Raw genomic sequence first — 19,775 nt, 5'->3', positions numbered from 1 at the left:
GTCTCCGTTGGTAGGCCAGCCCCCTCACCTTGGTGTGTCCCCTCTTCTCGGCGTGCTTCCAGGCTTCGTCACCTTCTTTGGTCTGTCACTTCTATCCGCGTCAGATGGGGCCAGTGGTGGTGTCAGAGGTGTGCTTCCTTGAACGGCCGCCAGGCCGTCAGGTGTTCCCGATGCTGTTTTCCTGCTTGTCAGAATGATCGTCGCCTTTTTGCTCGGCGGCATGGTTTTGCAGCGGTCACTTCTTCCTTCTGGGGCCAGGTTCCTCTGCCAGTTGTTCAGCGGTCACCCTCTTCGGATGAGAGCTATTTGTTCTTTGGCTCTATCAGACTTCCTTGGCCTGGGCCTACTTGTCCAGGTATGCGGGGTCTGCCTTTTTCAGTACAGGTTCCGCAGATCTACAGCCCAGGTGATCCACCGCACCAGTGCTCTTCGGTGGTAGAGCTACCGCCTTCACAGCTTCCGCCCTTGCTTCCCTCACCGTGGACGCCAGCCTCTCCTCAACATAGGAGTCTAGCCTGCTCTCTACCGCGCTCCCCTGAGGTACCCTACTTGCCCTTTCCTTTTCCTGCTTTGCGAGCTGGGGCTTCACGCAAGTCCACCTCGGGATGCCCCGACCTGATGATGTTTGCTGATCAGTCTGGCCTTGGCGACGTCCGGTCGTCTGCACCGTCACTTTCGACTGCCCGCCCATCGACAGGGGGTCGCCCCCGTGAGGTTGCTGTTGTTTCTCGCTCTTGTTCGACTGCGGCCTGCGTTGTCTTGGCCTTTGGCGTCTCGGCACCCCCAATCAGCCTTTCTCCCCCTGTTGCCTATACGTTGCTCTTTACATTGGTTACTGGCCCCCCTATGCCCCCCCCTTACACCCAGGACCTCCTCCTTTGCCTATCTGCTTTGGGTTTCTTCTGTTTTTTTTGGCAGTAGCTTTAGCTCTGGCGTGCCTTCCCTGCATATTCTGCTCCCTAGACTCAGTGGCGGCTCTCCTCAAAACCCCGCCTACCTGCCCCTCCCACCTGTTAGCCCTGCCCTCCCCCGCATCCCTTGTGTTGGCTCTTTTTCCCCCGCCCTGCGGTCTGAGTTTGCATCCACCTCTTCCCCCTCGTCATCCCCTGTTAAGTTGCCTGGTCCCACCACTAGACCAGTGGTTTGTCACTCCCCGCCCGATAGGTTGCCACCTGCTGCCCCCTTGTTGGATGCTGAGTTAGGCATCTCCCTCCCGGATGCGCTTGACGCTCTTAAGGTCTCTCTTTCGCCGGAGCAACTTGATTTGTTGCGTTCCTCTTTTGTTGCCACTGTGGCACCGGTCGGCGGGAATTGCGTAGGGTTGGGGCTTCCACAGCCTCCATCCTCCCTCCTGGTGCCACCAGGGTAGCCAGGTGTGCGTCGCTTCATGTGGTTTACCCATGAGGGTTCCATGTTGGAATGTGCGGGGCCTCAGTGCCCGTTATCGGCATAGATATCTCTCTTCTTGGATCCGTCAGCACGGACCTTCGGTGCTAATCATGGTTGAGACCAAGTTGTTTATCATCTCTCACGCTTGTGTTCATACTTTGTTGCGTCAGCCGTCCTTTGGGTTCCTTCCAGCTTGTGGAGCTGCTGGCGGCATCCTGCTGGCTTGGTCTCCACCCCTTGCGGGGGCTGTTGTGCATGTCGGTAGGTACTCTATCTCTGCTTCTCTCAGTGGACTCTGGCCAAATGGGCCGGTCTTGGTTACTGCGGTCTATGGCCCTTGCGTTGGGGCTTTGCGTGGACAGCTGTGGCATGAGCTACATCAGGTTCACCAGCTTATAGCTTCACCTCCTTGGCTGCTGGCAGGAGACTTCAACTATTTGCTTAGCCTTGCTGACTCATACTCCCCAGTCACTTTTGGCCCGACTATGTCTGCTTTTCGATCGTTCGTTGATGAGTTCGGTCTTTTTGACGTGCCTTCGACTAATGGTACGTTTACTTGGTCCAACAATAGGAACCCTCCAATCCTCCGTAGGTTGGACCGTATGTTCCTCTCACCTGAGTTGTTCTCTGCTTTTCCTTCGTCCTCCTTGGTTCTTGGTCCGAGGCACTTGTCTGATCATGCTCCACTGCTCATTTCCCTTATTCGGGGTAGGGCTGATATTGGGCACGCAAGATTCTGTTTTGAGCTTTGGTGGCTCCGAGATGAATCCTTTGTGGCTACTGTCCCTAATTGGTGGGCTCGTGCAGTCGATGGAAGGTGGGCTGCTTTCAGGCTCTCGCAGAAGTTGCACTTCATCAGGAGGGAGGCCCTCACCTGGAAGCGCATTTTCTGGAGCGGCAAATTTTCGGAGGTGGCCGTTTGGGATGCGGAGATCCTGTCCCTTCAAGCCTCTGACAATATTTCTGCGGATCAGTCTTCTCGTCTTCTTTGTCTGCAGTGTCTTGCCCAGGAGTGGTGGATTAGGGAGTCTATCCTCTGGCAGCAGCGCTCTAGGCTAGGTTGGCTTGCGCATGGGGACCAAAACTCTAAATTCTTCCACTTGGCCGCTTCTCAAAGGCGCCGTCAGACGTTGCTCCAGTCCATGAATATCGGGGGCAGGGTTTTTCTTGGCGATGACATCCTCCCGGCTCTGAGCACTCATTTCCAGGATTTCTACTCCAAACCTCTTCACTTCCGTGCCACGCTGCCGGATTTTCACCTCTCCCCTCTCTCTGTCTGTTGTGCGATCTCTCGAGCGGCCCTTCCTGCATCAAGAGATCAAGAACGCAGTCTGGGCCCTTGGCTCTGGTAGGGCGCCCGACATTGATAGTTTCCCTGTCGATTTTTTTCGTACGTTTTGGGAGGTTTGTAGGCGCGGATGTGCTTGCGTTTTGTGATGAGTTCACCTCCAATTCCGTTTTCTTGAAGGAATTCAATCAAGCTACCTGCGTCTTGGTGCCTAAGCGCCCTAACCCTACGGACGTCAGCCACTTTCGCCCAATCTCCATCCTAGGCACACCTTACAAGATTATTGCTAAGTTGCTCTCTTTGCGGCTTGCGCCTGTCATGCCTTCTATCATTAACCCCTTCCAGGTTGCTTTCGTCAAGGGTCGGCATCTAAAGGACGCGGTTGTCCTAGCCAATGAGGTTGTTCACTCCCTTCACTGTCTACGGCTTCCTTCATTCATCCTTAAGTTGGACATCTCTAAGGCCTTTGACTCGATTAGTTGGGAGTTCCTTTCTGACCTCCTCACTCGTCTTGCGTTTGGTCCATCGTTTAGACAGTGGATCATGTCGCTTGTCACTAGGGCCCAGCTTGCGGTCTCCTTCAATGGGAAGTGTGGCGATTTCTTCCGTCTCGAGCGTGGCCTCCATCAAGGTTGCCCTTTATCGCCCTTGCTTTTCAACTTGATTGCTGAGAGCTTTTCTGCGCTTTTCTATCACGCAACGGTCGTTGGCTTCCTCACAGCTCATTCGCTCTCCCACTTACAGACTTTCTCCACCCTTCAGTATGTTGTCGATTTTCTCTTGTTCGGCAGTGCATCCCGCCAACAGATTGTGAGAACATGGCTCATCCTTCGGGTTTTTGAGCTCATCTCGGGTCTTTCTATCAATTCTGCCAAATGTCACATTTCCCTCATTCACGCGGATCCGGCCACGGTACTTCTCGCGGAAGCTTGCTCTGGGTGTAAGGCTACTAGCCTGCCCATGGACTACTTGGGGCTTCAGATTACGTTGTCGCCTCCTGCACCCTCCTTTTGGAATGGAGTAGAGCAGAAGCTTACTGATCGCCTTCAGTGTTGGCAGGGAAAGCTGTTTTCTCTCCCAAGTCGTATTACTCTAGCTAAGCACTGCCTTGCGTCGGTCCATCTTCATGCTTTGGCTGTCTTTCGGCCTCATGTGGCTGTTTTGTGTAGGTTTGATAAGCTTATTCGTAAGTTTATTTGGAATGATGATCGACCTTCAGATCGCCTTGTGCATTGGGATTGATAGAAATCTAGCACCAATATCTGTAATCAGAAAACAGCACTCACGTAGGAAGATAGAGATAGAGAGAGAGGGAGAGAGAGAGAATGAAAACAAGAAGAAACTGAGGAGAAGAAGCCGTAGCCAAAATGGTTTGCACGGCCTCTATTTATAATCCCATTTTCAGAATTTTAAGAGTCTCCAATCGTAGAATCCTAGGAGATTTCACAAGCTCCAAGGACATTAATTACATCATAGAAACCTAAGAGACTTCACATATTACAAGGATATTAACTACAACATAGAATCCTAGGAGACTTCCCATATAACAAGGATATTAACTACAACATAGAATCCTAGGAGACTCTTCACATGTTACAAGGACATTAAATATCTTAACACATTCTACAAGGAGGTGGAATCCTAAGAGACTCCTCTTCAACGTGCTGGTGAAGGATTTATATTTTAACACCCTCCCTCAAGTTGTGCATGGTTTTGCACCATGTACAACTTGCCTTTTAGAAACCAGAATCGTTCTTTTGTTAATCCTTTTGTAAATAAGTCTGCAACTTGTTCATCTGTACGAACATAAATAGGCTGAATCTCCTTGTCTTCCACCTTTTGTCTAACAAAGTGTTGATCAATCTCAATGTGCTTTGTTCGACCATGTTGTACGGGATTAAAGGCAATGTTTATAGCGCTTTGATTATCGCACATTAACATTGATGTTTTAATCTTTTCTTCAATGTCTTCTAGCAAATGTCTAACCCATGTAACTTCAGCAGTACCTGCAGCCATGCATCTGTATTCAGCTTCAGTGCTGGATCTTGCTACTGCCTTTTGCTTTCGACAACTCCAAGACACAAGATTACGTCCAATGAAAATACAAAAACCAGAAATGGACTTTCTTTGATCGGGATCTCCAGCCCAATCTGCATCTGTGAATTTCATAAGTTGATGTCCAGTAGTTATATTTTCACTCTTACCATAAACTAAGCCATCTCCTGCTGTCCCTTTAAGATATCTTAATATTCTTTTGACAGCATCCATGTGAGTATCTCTAGGTGCATGCATAAATTGAGATACTTGATTCACAGCATATATAATATCCGGTCTAGTAAATGTAAGATATTGAAGTGCCCCAACAATACTTCGATATTGCGTAGGATCTTCATATAACTCCCCATCTTGAGCACTTAGTCTTTGATTTAGAACACTAGGAGTTCCAACAGGCTTACAATCAGACATACCTGACTTTTTCAGCAGATCCAACGTGTATTTCTGTTGTGTTAATGTGAGGCGATTATTGTGCCTATCAATCTCCACTCCAAGAAAGAATCGTAAATCACCAAGCTCTTTCATTTTGAAGTTTTGCATCATCAAAACTTTAGCTTCTTCTATGTGTTTTTCTGAATTGCCTGTGATAACAATATTATATAAGAAGTAAAGTAAATATGTTTTCCTTTCGATAAATGAAAAGAGAGTGATCTAGAGGACATCTCCGAAAACCACATTCTTGAATCTTGCAAGAGAAACTGTCAAACCACGAACGTGAGGCCTGTTTAAGTCCATAAATAGATTTTCTTAGTTTGCAAACCCATGCATGAGAGTCTCCTTTCGTGTATCCTGGAGGTTGTTCCATATATACTTCCTCCCTTAAATCACCATGAAGAAAAGCATTCTTCACGTCCATTTGATGTAGTCTCCATCCATATTCAACTGCCAATGATATAATCACGCGAATTGTTCCCATTTTGATCACAGGGTTGAATGTCTCATCATAATCTTCTCCATATTGTTGTGTAAACTCTTTTGCTACTAACCTTGCTTTGTGTCTTTCTATGCTGCCGTCAGGTTTGTATTTAATTTTGTATACCCATTTGGAGCCCACTACGTTCTTTTCGTGTGGCCTCGGAATGATCTCTCATGTTCCACATTCATGCAAGGCATCCATTTCTTCTTTCATAGCCTTTCTCCAATGATGTGATTTTGATGCTTGATCAAATGAAGTAGGTTCTTCCTCCTTGCCAACTTTTGCCATGAATAACTGAAAATCAAGCAATAAAGAATCATAGCTAACCCACCTGTGAATGGGATGACGAATGCGTTGGGATCTTCTAAGGTGGGGCATGTTGTCTTCTTCACTTTGAGCATCTCTGTCCCTTAGTCGTCGACTGTAGATAAGACCCGAATACCGATGTGCATTGTTGCTCTGTTCTTCATTATTGTTTTCGTGATGACTTGATGACTGTGTTGGATCTTCTTGATTTTCACTTTGAGCCATATCTGATGGTTGTATTGCTCTCTCTGAAACTTCACTTTGAGGCACATCATTTTCTATAACAGGATCTGCATTGAATAACTGTGTACTGGTCCAGAGATCATAAGATTCAATGGTCATAGGCATTTCATTTGTATTATCAAAACTATGTTCATCAAAAATGACATTTCTTGAAGTTTTGATACGTTTAGTTGTTGGATCATAGCATCGAAAACCTTTATATTCATCAGCATATCCAACGAATCTACATTGAATAGCTTTGTCTTGAAACTTGTTCCTCAAGGCAGCATCAACGTGAACATAGCATACACAACCAAAAACCTTCAAGTTCTTGTAATCAGGTTGTTTGCCTAAGAGTATAAAATATGGCGATTTAGACATCAAGAGTGTTATAGGCAAACAATTTATTATGTATACAGCAGTATGGAAGGCTTTAGTCCACAAGAAAATGGACACATTAGTATCATGCATCATGCTCATGGCGCTTTCAATTATATGTCGATGTTTCCGCTCAACTACACCATTTTGTTGTAGTGTGTAAGGGCAGAAAATTTGTCTAGTTATCCCTTTTTCACGTAGAAATTCAATAAAATCAAGCGAGAAATATTCTCCCCCTCCATCACATTGAAAATGCACCACATTGGATGAAAATTTAGTTTGAATCATGGCATTGAAGTTTCGAAATATGTGAGGTACTTCTGATTTGTGTTTCATGAAGTAAATCCAGGAGAAACGTGAGTAAGAGTCAATGAATAAGACATAATATCTTGACCCAGACATTGAATCAATAGGGGCTGACCCCCATACATCAGAAAAAATAGTTTCAAAAGGTTTGGAAGCCCTTTGATTTATATTATGGAAAGGTAAAACATGACTCTTACAAAGTCCACAACTTGAACATTTTTTGACACTTGAAGTAAGAGGTAAACTTGATCTTGGAATGAGACTATCTGTGACAAGTTTTTCAATGAAATGTCGACCACAGTGTCCTAGCCGACTATGCCACAAATCAAACTCCAAAAATTGGTTAGGGCCCCTTACTTTTGATTGAAAATGGCAAGAACTTGGCACTGATGACGCATTATGAGAAAGAAAAAATGTCTTCAATCCTATATCAAAAGTGGATGAATCCTTGGGTAGACATTCCTTGAGGACGTACATATTCCCTTGACGCTCCCCTCTAGCGAACATTTTCTTCGTTTGGAGGTCCTTGACATAGATAGAAGAAGGTGTGAATTCAACAGAAGAGCTTGTATCATCAATGAGTTTAGAAATGGGTATGATGTTCTTTTTGATATTGGGAGCAAGAACAACATTAGATAGTGATAGAGACGAGGATGACAATGGAATATGTGCATTTCCAATATGTGTAATAGGATGAGATTTTCCATCACCTGTTATAATGCAACTTCTACCGTAATGAGGGGATAAGTTAGTCAATTTACCTGCATTTCCTGTTACATGGGTAGCTGCACCTGAATCCAAGAACCATTCTCCCTGCTCATTTTGCTTTATAGTCATCTTTGAGAATGCGGTCATCAATAGCTGTTGCATATCTTCAGCGGTGGATTTAGAACTTTGTCCTCCTTGTTTATAATCATGTCTTCCCCCTTTGTTTTTATTTTGAGGATTAAACCAACATTGTGCCTTCATGTGTCCTTTCTTGTTGCACTGAAAACAAATTGGTATTTTTCTTGAAGTATCCAAAGGAGACATACCTTGGTTATGTGGTGTTGGTAGAATGCCACGACCACCATGGTTGGAGTTCCCATGGCTCTTACCAAACTTTACATTCATAGCCAACACATTTTGGGAGTTCCCTTGATCAGTCCTTTCAATGACTCTTTTCATATTCATTTCATGTTGGAGAAATTTACCTTGTAGTTCGTTGAAGGAAGGCAGAACAGGAAGGACCTCAAGAGCTGTAATAAAAGCATGATAATCATGCCCAAGTCCATTCAAGGTTTGCTGCACCTTTTCCTTATCAGAAATGTTATTCCCTGAGGCAGCAAGTTGGTCTACGACGGCGTTAATACGCCCCAAATAATCCATGATAGACGTTGAACCTTTGCTCAAATTCTGAAATTCTTTCTTTAAGTACATAATTCGAGCTTCTGATATTTGGGAAAAGGTATCAGCAAGGGTTTCCCATAATTCTTCTGCAGTACAATCATCAGAAACTGAAAGTAACACTTGTTGAGATAAAGTGGACAAAATATACGCAACCAGACTTTGATCATGTCTCATCCACATAGCATGTTCAGGATTGTTGTCTTCATAAACAGCAATAACTTCTCCTGCCTCATTTTTTCTTTCCTGTAAGACGGATATTGGTGGAGCCTTTGTTGAACCATCGAGATGTCCAAAGAGGCCTTGACTTCTTATGAAAGACATGATTTGCCTTTTCCAGATCAGATAATTCTCATGATTGAGTTTTTCGATAATAAGGTGAGGAAGAAAACTTGAGGACATGCCAGAATGCAAAAGGTTTTCCATGACAGCAGAAAGGAATGGTATATAGGTAGAAGATGAGAAGGAAAGAAGACACGATATAACAAGATGTGTCCTTGGGTAAGCAAGAAGAAAAAGGAACAAGAATTGCGCAAGAGAAAAGTAAATTCAGGATAGAGACAAGATGAGAAAAGAGTTCTAACCAGATCAGACCTGTTTGGGCATTTCGTTTGGTAGAGATAACGTAACCTGGCTCTCTGATACCATGATAGAAATCTAGCACCAATATCTGTAACCAGGAAACAGCACTCACGCAGGAAGATAGAGATAGAGAGAGAGAGAGAGAGAGAGGGAGAGAGAATGAAAACAAGAAGAAACTGAGGAGAAGAAGCCGTAGCCAAAATGGTTTGCACGGCCTCTATTTATAATCTCATTTCCAGAATTCTAAGAGTCTCCAATCGTAGAATCCTAGGAGATTTCACAAGCTCCAAGGACATTAATTACATCATAGAAACCTAAGAGACTTCACATATTACAAGGATATTAACTACAACATAGAATCCTAGGAGACTTCCCATATAACAAGGATATTAACTACAACATAGAATCCTAGGAGACTCTTCACATGTTACAAGGACATTAAATATCTTAACACATTCTACAAGGAGGTGGAATCCTAAGAGACTCCTCTTCAACGTGCTGGTGAAGGATTTATATTTTAACAGGGATGTGGTTGCCTTTCCGCGCCTTCTTGGGGGTGATGGGGTTACCAACCTTAGTCGGGCTTGCAAGTCTTCTCTGTGTTCTTGGTGGTGGTGGTTAGCAACTAAACATTCTCCTATAGTTCCAAATTCGACCTGCCTTCCCCTACCGTCTGGAATAGTTCTATCTCTCACATCTCCCTCTCTCACTTTTGGTGCGACATGCTTTCTGTCCTTCCTCTTTTTCTCCACCTTGCTGACCTCTCATCGTCCACGTCCCCATCCTGGCCTCTTTCACCTACCTGTGAGTTCACCTTTTCTTCTTGCTACCTGGCCTCCTTTGGTCATTCTCTCGCGTCGTTCCCACCCCGGTCCCTTTGGTCTCCTGGCCCATCTCCCCGTGCCATTGCTTTTATCTGGCTTCTTCTTACTGGCCATATCAACACTTTTGACCACCTGCAACACCTTGGCATCAGTTTGGCTAACCAATGTCCCCTATGTCTTGTCGCGACTGAGTCTCGGGTCCACCTTTTTATTTCGTGTCCTTTTTTCTCTAGTGTTCTTGCTTCTGCATGGCCTTCCCTTGTTAGTAGTCTTCCAAACCCACCATCCATTCGTCTTTTTTTCCTCTTTTGTCCTTCCCCCACGTGACTACTTCCTGGGGTCATGTCTGGAGGCCGTGGCTCTTTTCAGCTTGGTGACGCATTTGGAAAGAGCGCAACAACAGAGTCTTCAGGGACACCTTCTCTTCGCCAGATTCTGTGGCACGTCTTGTGCAAGGGGATGTCCAGTTTGCCATTCGGTTGAAGCGCCGCTGTCCGTCTACGGCTGGGTGACTGTGTCGCTCCGTCTTTCCTCTCTTCCTTATTTTTCTATGCATTGTATTGTATATTTCTTCTTCTTGCTTCTGTTTTTCCGGTTTATTTTTTGCGGATTGTTTTTGTACCTAGGGGACCTCTTATCCCCAAACTTTGTTATATATTTCCATTTTATCGGCTCTCTCTCTCTCTCTCTCTATATATATATATATATATATATATATATATATATATATATATATATATATATATATGAAAAAAATAGTATTGTTTGAAATCATAGTCACAAATAACATATCGGAGTTTTAAACGGCAAAGTTTTTCTCAATATAATATGGTAGGCTTGAAAAATACGAGAACAAAATTAGGAAAAAACAGTATATTTAAAAAAAATTAAAAAAACTAAGCTGGGGAAAAAATAAAATAAGAGAAAATAACAATATAAACAGTAGATTTGCAACAAATAAAAAATAATAAAAACTGTTTGGCATGAAAAATGAAAAAAATAAAAAAAATTAAAAATTAGAAAAAATACATTTTTTTCATTTTAAATGTTTTTTTTTCAAAAAACATATTTTTTAAACTTTTAAATGGCATTTCATTTTCTCGCATTTTTTCTCAAAAATAACACGGTTTTTGTGACTATGTTTGAAGTCACTTTGAATTGCTTTCTTACTATGTGAATTATATCTATCTCTAAATCTAAGGCTGATCCCGAAATCCTACATGGCTACAATTATTGTGCCCAAAAAAAATTTCCTACAGTAGTCTTTCGCTTGTGCCTTGTTAAAATCTTCCAATTCTTTGATTTTGTGAAAATAAAATTCATTTTACATAGCTTCAATAAAACATGAATGTTAAATGGTTTACCGATCTTGATTTTTACCAATGTTTTTTCTGATCCAGGAAGAGAATTTCCATTGTGGGTAGTAGACTTGCAGGCTTGTCACATGCAGGCCTGTCTACTTGTGAAAAACTAAAGATGATGGACCACTCTGTTATGGTGTGCGAGTATGTTATAAAGTTGGTGGACTAATAATATATGGAGTTGCAAACGTGAAAGTGGATAAGGTTATAACATTGCTCAGAGAAGTTTTTATCTAATGCTACCCCACCATCTCATCACTTGATAATCTGGCATTAGAAGTATGTCTGTCCATATGCACTTTTGTTTATTTCCCAATTTTTAGGTGTTTCACTTTCTTTGTTCCTTTCTGGTATCAGTTGTTTACCTTTACATATTACTTGGTGTTATGAAGATGAATAGATCTGAGATGGATAGTCTTAAAAGAAGAGTGGCTCTAATATTGTGGAGGCATATATTTGAAGCACTAGATTCTTTGGGACATACAAGAAAAATGCATATAAATTCTCAACATAACTAAAAACATGACAAGTATGAAAATTTAAAACGTTTTAAGTTTTATGTTGAGATCATGAGGAAAGCATTGTGATTCTTTTTGGGGTCATATTTATGCCTTGAAATATCACATAATAATGCCTATTTTGTTCAAGATGAGTTCCTATTCCTTATAGCGTTCTCAATTTTGCTAACAGCAATTCAGGTGCTTGTTACTTTAATTTAGTAATATAAAATGCCATTAAAATAGTTTGTTTTCTTAAAATTTTGTTATTCACCTGAAACAATTAGGATAAAGCACCAGTTCCTGTCATTGACCATTGATGACTATTAACATCAAGAATAATTTTAAGATAACTTCAAAGAAATATACCAGTTAGGGGTGGTTATAAGAAACATAGAGATGTAACTTTCCCTTTATACTCTTCAAGGTGGAACATGCCAACATGAAAAATAGAACAATTGTAGAGTACTTATTTTCAGTCTCAACAATAGATGGTCGCAAAGCAGATTTTTATGAAAAACATTGCCATTGATCTTTTATTTTTATTTTATTAGCAATAAAACAGTAGTTAATGAATTGGCAGCTTTTTGTTTCTTTTTCAGTATATTCTTGTCTCTGAGGAGGCTGAAGAGGCAATCTTCGTTGAGCCATCAAAAAGGGGAAGTCTATTTCTGTGCATTGCATACTTTTGCTTGGATTGCACCTATCTAATTAGTATACTAATGTAGTTAACTCTCAAACTGTTGGAAATAGTGCAGGCATTGTGTTGTTATTTATCCATTGGATGACCCTTCCAACAATGATTGTGGCGTTTCAATTGGAACAATATTTGTCCTTACCACAACACTTCTTAGCCTTTGCTCAATATGTATATTAATACACATCTACAATTCCATGATCAGAGATTCTCACTCAATGAAAACCCAAGTGAAGACATTTTCTATGCATGGACAACTCTTACGTCTGCAAGTATGCCTGCTTAGAGGAAGCATGTCAAAACTTTTAATATTTTCATTCTTAAAGCTTGTGTTTACGAATATTTTATAAGGATACTTGAAGTCTGAAGTATGACAATCCAGGTGACGAACAAGCCAGGGCCGTCGTTTTGCATTTTCTGTATATGTTTCATTGAAAAAACAAATACCAACTTTCTATGCACATTTCAAGAACTTTATTCTTAAATGTTAAACCCCCTTTTGGAAGTGTGAAGCAACAAATAAGCCCCTATTTGACAAAATTATAGTAACAATGTGTGGCTTAAAGTAAGAAAATAAGAAAATGTGAGCATCTTTCCAAATTTGGGGCTAGAAAGTAGGCAGATGCACATGAAAATCATCTTATTGTAAAACCTCTACAACAACTTTCATTTATTTAAATATATATGCCCTTTAAAATTTAAACTGCTAAAACACAACGAAGGCAAGCTCCTCATGTGACACACTAAGTGAAAATTTTGAAAAAGTTTTTATCAGGGCTGACTATTTTTTAAAAATTTTGTAGGTGCTAACATTTTTTTAAATTTTAATATGTAAAATTTAAAAACAAGAAAAAGTTACGTTTCTTAATCTTCCTCATTTCTCTTTGGCATAGGCAAGTGGCTCTCAGGGCAAGTTAAAGCTCAGAAGACAAGACCTTTTGGCCTGAATTCTTGCTAATTAGAGTAATCAGCCAACAGTTTAATGCATCAGTTCAAAGTTATGCCATTCAAAGTTCTGACTCTAATAATTGAGATTTTTTTTTTTGATAAAATTAGCGGCATAGATATTTGAAATTATTAAAACTCTGAGACTTAACACCCAAGATTTCAATGCATAGATCAAATGCTTGTGAGTAAAAAACAATCTAGAACACTGACTTTTTAAACTCTCCCAAAGCCAATCTGCACATTGAAAATTCACAAATACTTTCTTTTATATTCAATTAAGGATATCTAAAATTTTATACCACCTGATATGCAAAAAAAAAAAAAGAAGCACCGTTGTACACTTGTACTCTAGGAGAGTCAGCTGACAGATATCCGATGAAAGTGGACGGAAAAATCAAGGAACTTAACTCATGATGAGATGAAAGCGTTTCAATTTCACGAGTGATGGTCTATTTTAAAACTTTGGTGACTTTAAATTTGGTAATATTGCAAAAAAATTCCTAAGGATCAGGTGCGCAACCTCCTAAAGACTCCCCTTCCAACCGAAAGATTGCTGCATTATGTACACTTTTAACCGACCGGTATAGATTTACAACAGTGAGAATGGTCGCGGTATAGCTTTGGTGGAACCATCACTGGTGTAGCTCTATAGCGGTGAGCTCTGTTACAGCTATAGCCAGGCGAGGCTACCAGTGATTGCGGTCACTGGTGGTGGGTGGCGATGCAGGTGATTTCGTAGTTAAGTTGTTTGTTTAGTGTCAGGATGGCTGTTATGTAGAAAAGGGACATGTTCAGCTTTTGGTTCAAACGGAAATGTGGAATCCATCAAGGTGGTGGACGTGTCGTTGTTTACTAGAAGAAAACATGCCTCTCATGGAGAAAATGGGTTTAGCGGTTCATCATTCACGTATATAGCAATAGCATGCGAAGGGCGTCTTCCCAAAGGGAATAGCCACGACAAACGATTGTTTCATTTGCCACCAAAGTGAAGAAACTGCTCGGCATATATTGTTTGAGTGCAGGCTAGCCAGAAACACTTAGAAGCTGATTGCTAAAGAAATTCCAGTAGAAACTACATGCCGTGAGGTCAAATCATTCATGAGTTAATGCATTGGTTTAGTTATAGGCTGGCTTATGCCCAATAGGCATATTTGGGAGCATTTGGAGAATTTGAAACAAGTATGTACATGAGGGCAGTAGGTAGCTGATAGACTTGGTTGTCTGGACAAGCTTCCTGGAGCATTTCTGTATTATTTCAGCTGGAATCACAACATTTTAGATGGAGAGCTACTGGAATTGCCCCGGATATTGGCCTAATCTGAGTGATAGTCATATGTGTCTACAATTTGCTTAGGCCAACATACATGGGAGGAGATAGGTTGCAGTAGGTATATGTGGAGGTTCAAAAGCCTTGATAAGTTCTATCAACACTTGTTATCCCCCATCCTTGAAACTCACTGTTGTAGGAAATGGTGCACCCAAACTCAAATGGTCCTTTAGGACAAGAATCAGATCCTTAGCATGTATGGATCTAAACCATGACTCTGATCAATAACTCCATATTTGGTCTGATAACTCTTCTCGGTGACGACGTGAATCGCTCTCTCTCCCCCTATATATATATATATATATATATATATATATATATATATATATATATATATATATATATATATATATATATATATATATATATATATATATATATATCAGTAAAATTATCTTACTCTCTCTCTCAAAATTATTTTTTATTAAACTATTTTACTTTCTTTCTCTCACTTTCCTCTCTTCCTCTTCCTCCTTCTCGCCTCTCTCTCTCTTCCTGTATTTCTTTGGCGACTGATCTCTCTCTCTCTCCCTCTTTCTCTTTTTTGAGAGGGAAAGCGATAGCGCGAAAGCGAGAAAGGCACAGGGAGAGAGAAAGAAAGTGAGAGGTAGAGAGAGGAAAAGGGAGAGAGCTGATAAAATGGGAATGCATAACAAAATTTGGGGACAAGAAGTCTCCTAGATACAAGAACCAACCACAAAAACAAAAGAAAAAAGAACGAATTATACAAGACAACACAATAAAACGAAATAAGAGGGGGGTGGAGAAAGCGTGGATAGACGGAGCAACATAGTGACCCAGCAGCAAGCGAAGGACAATGCCGTAGCCAAATAGTAAAGTGGACATCCCCATGCACAAGGCATGCCACAAAATCCGATGATGTGAAAGTGCCCCTGAAGACCCTGTTGTTGCACTCCTCCCGAATGCACCACCAGGAGGATATGAGCCACAACCTCCAGACACGACCCTAGGAAAAAGATAGGTGTGGGGAAGGACAAAAGAAGAAAAGAAAGCGAATGGAGGGTAGGTCTAGAATGCTACTAACATAGGAAGGTCATGCAGAGGCAAGAACACTATAAAAAAAAAAAAGATAAAAGGTAAAAATATGAATCTGAGACTTAGCCGCGGTGAGATAGAGGAGACATTGGTTAGCTAAACTAATGCCAAGTCATTGTAGGTGGTTAAAAATTGTTGATGTGGCCAGCAAGAATAAGCCAAGCAAAAGCAATGACATGAGAAGAGGGGCCATGGGACTAAAGAGATCGGCCGAGTTTGACAAGGTATGGCCTAACTTCACCCAGCCCACGACAATGCCTTTGGGCTTGCCTCATCTAACCCATGCAATGCCTTACATGTCTCCTTGTGCTTGATTTCCCTCACCAGCTTTTGTCTTTTGGCCCTTTGAGACGTTTGACTACTGATGTCTCCTAAAGAATGTCTAGATGAGTAAGTGGGTGCAACTTAGCGAGCCATCCATATGAGGTGAACCCAAGCTTTGTCACTACTAACTGATGTTTAGATCTTATGATATACCAAACAGTGAGGGGAAAAAAGTCGAGCAAAATTTTCTAGTCTTTATGGGAAAACAACTAAATATAGGCTTTAAACAACATGACATATGCTTCCAAGAAGTATATCAAGCATCATGCATTTTGTTCCTGCATCTATCCCATGCTTACTTACAGAATTGGTCATTTCTTAAACTCAGACAAATAGAACAAAAGATGTACACTACACATTAAAGGGCTCACTCAAACATTTGATGTGACTCCTAACAGAATCAACAAAAACAAATATAAAGTATGTTAGCGAAGAAACTCTACCAATCTATTTGTTCCCCACCTGCACAAATGGAAGAAAAGATGGACAAGTTGGTCTATAACAACACAGAAATGAACCTCGCTGGACATATTTTTGTAAAATAGAGATTAGGATAGGCAAATGATGACCAATTTAGCAAAATATATCTCATTTTGAAGCAAAAGCATCCAAGAAAAAAATTTCATTTTATAGGTCTTAAAAATAACTTTGGTGGTTCAAAGACATGGTTGTGAAACTGTCCCATTTTGTCCTGAAACAGAGTTGCAGAAAAACAGGATTTGGAAAAATATGACTTTGACCAATGAAATCAACTCTAAAATTAACAAAATTTAGTCAAAAGAAAACTAAGTAGAAAAAACATTTGAATTGATAAAAAAATTGCTTCCTAAACTTAGGCCAAAAGAAAGGATAGAACTCGTTTCAAGCAAAACTTGCTAATTCACATCGATGCCCCCGAGGATGGGGAGGGGTGTGAACAGTATTGCAGGAGGTGAGGATTCGGCTGGCAGCTATGTTGCACCAACGAGAGGGGTTGGTCTTGGCCGTGGCCAAGGATGCAGCAGGTCAGTAGGCGGCCTGAGTGAGGCAAGGGCTTCCCATGGCTAGCTCCCGAAGAGACCCTAGGGTGTGGTATGGGCTAAGGCAGATCGAGAGGGATTTAGTTTGTGCTCTGCATTCAGACCTAGACTAAATCTTTAGACTGGTCTTGGGCTGGCCTTGGCTTATGGCTAGGCTGAGGCAGGCCTGGTTCAATCAAGAGCTAGGGCGAACTAGGTTCAGCCAGAGCTGGACCTACTTGACCTTAGATCAAGGGATGAACCCAAAGGCACCCTAGAGGAACCAATCTGGGTTTCACCAAAGGCTAAACCCAGTTAGGGTTTCTTAGGTAGTGGCTGGTCTCATTGGAGGAAAGTTAATTAAACTAGTAATGATGTTGACATATTCTGAAACTGTACAATTTTTTCATTCCACATGAGGTATGTTTTAAGGTCCTAAGTAGAATGGCCAACTTATTAGATGGCAGAATCTTGTTTACAATTTGCTAATTTTGATTATAACAATTCCTGTCGTGACTCCACCCAGGTTGAGATGAAAACTGGTAGATGATTTGGAACTAGATGTTTTGAACCAAGCATGGTGCGAGTCAACACAATTTGTTAATTTACAAAAACCGTGTGTGTTGAATCAACTGAGTTTGGCCTTTTGATTTCTAGCTTCAAGTCCTGAAGGAGAGGCTCATTAAAACTTGGCAAACTTGACCAAGATCACTGTTGTCTAGGAATAGGCACGCAAGATGCTAACAATAAGAAGCATGGTAGAGTTGGCCAGGAGAGAATTTTTTATGATTTTGGTGTGAGAGGGGACTGGCAGCTAGAAATCCGATGGTTGCCTTTTTTGGCCCGGCAGCAGATCTATGCACAAAGAGGGATGTGCGCTAGGGCTGAGGTGGCATGTAGGTCCCTCCCACGTTGCATCTAGGTGGCTGGTGGTGGCGCGCGAAGTAAAGGGCAGGTGGCACAAACACATGGAAGTCACATGCTTTTGAGGTAGCTGGCTGCTTGGGTATGCACCTAGTGGAGTAGGTGTTGAAGTAACTGGTGCGCAAGCTGGGTCCACACAGTCTCATGCAACTCCAAATGCCAGTCAGCTCATGTAGGTGCAGGGCCAAAGGTGTGCTCAACTCGAGGTGGCTCAAGCTGCATGCACCTGCTCTGTTCGTACCAAGCTCCATAAATAGATCAAGCTGGTTTAGGATCTGCAGTGGTGCCTCATGCGCTGTGGTGCTAGCCTCCTACTGAGAATATGGTTTGTCTGACTATAGGCTACAGGCACATATGCATGAAGGGCATGGTCCCATACTGAGGTCCGCATCAAGTCCTCCCTCCTGAGCTTGGTCTTGTCCCTAAGGCTTGACAAATGGAAATTGGCCAAGTAGCTCATCCTCATCCTCCCAAGTTTGGCCCATGTCATCTTGATCCCACTGAACCAAGATATGGAGAATAGTGGTGCCCTCGCTCATGATCCTCCTCACCTTCACGATTTGGATCAGCAAGGGTGACGGCTCATCCCACAGAGCATCGACTTCTTCATATGGGGGCTGACCATGAAAAGGTTTAAGTCCACTCACATGAAAGATTGGATGGACTTGGGACTGTGAAGGTAAACCCAACCTATAGGCTGCCTTTCCTATCACCTCTAAGACTTTGAAAGGTCCATGAAATCTTGGTAAAAATCTTCTAGTAAGGTTGGACAATGAAGGTCTTTTGTCCACACGTAAGTTTTTTTTAATAGTACCCAATCATCCACCTTGAAAGATCTTTCTTTTCTATTATTATTGTGGATTTAACTCATTCTATTTTGAGCCATAATTAAAATTTTCTTTATAATGCTCAATATTTCATCTCTTTCTTTTAACTTTTTGTCCACATTGGGATTGTGAGAGGTTCCTTTTTCATAAACTTATGAGAGAAGGTAGTGGATGACCGTATACTGCCTCAAATGGGGTCATGCTATAGATGAATGAAAGCTTGTATCGTATGGCTATTCACCCCAAGCAAGGAATCTCATCCATTTTTTAGGATGATGGCTACAAAAGCAATGGAACAATGTTTCAAGTATTCAATCTACCACTTTAAACTACCCATCAATTTGTGGGTGATAGGCTGAACTAAAATATAGCTTGGTTCTCATAAAGTTGAAGTACCCATGCCAGAAACTAATCAAAAAATGAGAATCCCTGTTGGAGGCTATAATCTATGGGATACCATGCAGTTTACCCGCATGCTCATGAAAGGCTTCAGTTGCCATAGGAGCATAACGCTTTAACTAAAGAAATGAAACAAGTATATTTGGTGAGGTGATCAATAACAACCGTGATTGTTTCCTTATCACGAGAGCAGGGTAAGACTTCAACAAAGTCCATGGGCACATCTACCCAGTCTTTCTTTGACATATGCAACAGGAAGAGATGGTTTGGTGGTTTGATTCCTCGTATTGTTGGCAAGGAAGACACTCCTTAACAAACTTCTTGACCCTAGATTTCATGTTTTTAGAAGGACTCTTGGAGGTGCCTAAAGGTCTTTTGGACACCTTCATGTCCAGCTAAGGGTGTACAATGGAAGTGGTCTAGCAACTGTAGAATCAATATAGACTCAATAGGTAGCCAAACTATATTTTATAGTGAACAACCCTATTCATAATGTGTATTTCGGACATGCCAAGGTTTGAGCTTGAACCCTATTGAGAATATTTCTTCATCTAAGTTTTGGTCTTTTACTATCTTAGGCCATAGGTAAACAAAAACACTAGATAATGTTATGACTGCTCCATCCCCAATATGGTCGCACTCCACCCTAGAGAGAGCATTGGCCATGCCATTTTCTTGGCCCTTCTTGTATTGGATCTTGAAGACATAGACCATGATCTTGGTGACTCACTTATGTTGCATTGGGGTGATAATACGTTATTTGGT

General features: G+C 41.7%; 1 protein-coding gene across 1 annotated transcript in view; it reads left to right on the top strand.

The window, feature by feature from the left end:
- Positions 1 to 1,499: 1,499 nt before the first annotated feature.
- LOC116259530 (uncharacterized) overlaps positions 1,500 to 19,775 on the top strand; it is a 35,612-nt gene continuing 17,336 nt past the window's right edge. Inside the window, exons 1-2 of the mRNA XM_031637390.1 lie at positions 1,500 to 2,718; positions 2,802 to 3,487. Coding sequence (XP_031493250.1) covers positions 1,500 to 2,718; positions 2,802 to 3,487 — 1,905 coding nt within the window. The remainder of the gene's footprint in view (positions 2,719 to 2,801; positions 3,488 to 19,775) is intronic.

Source organism: Nymphaea colorata, chromosome 8 (assembly GCF_008831285.2).
Source record: "Nymphaea colorata isolate Beijing-Zhang1983 chromosome 8, ASM883128v2, whole genome shotgun sequence".
In the NCBI taxonomy this organism is placed as follows: Eukaryota; Viridiplantae; Streptophyta; class Magnoliopsida; order Nymphaeales; family Nymphaeaceae; genus Nymphaea; species Nymphaea colorata.
This window is presented reverse-complemented; position numbering and strand designations above follow the sequence as displayed.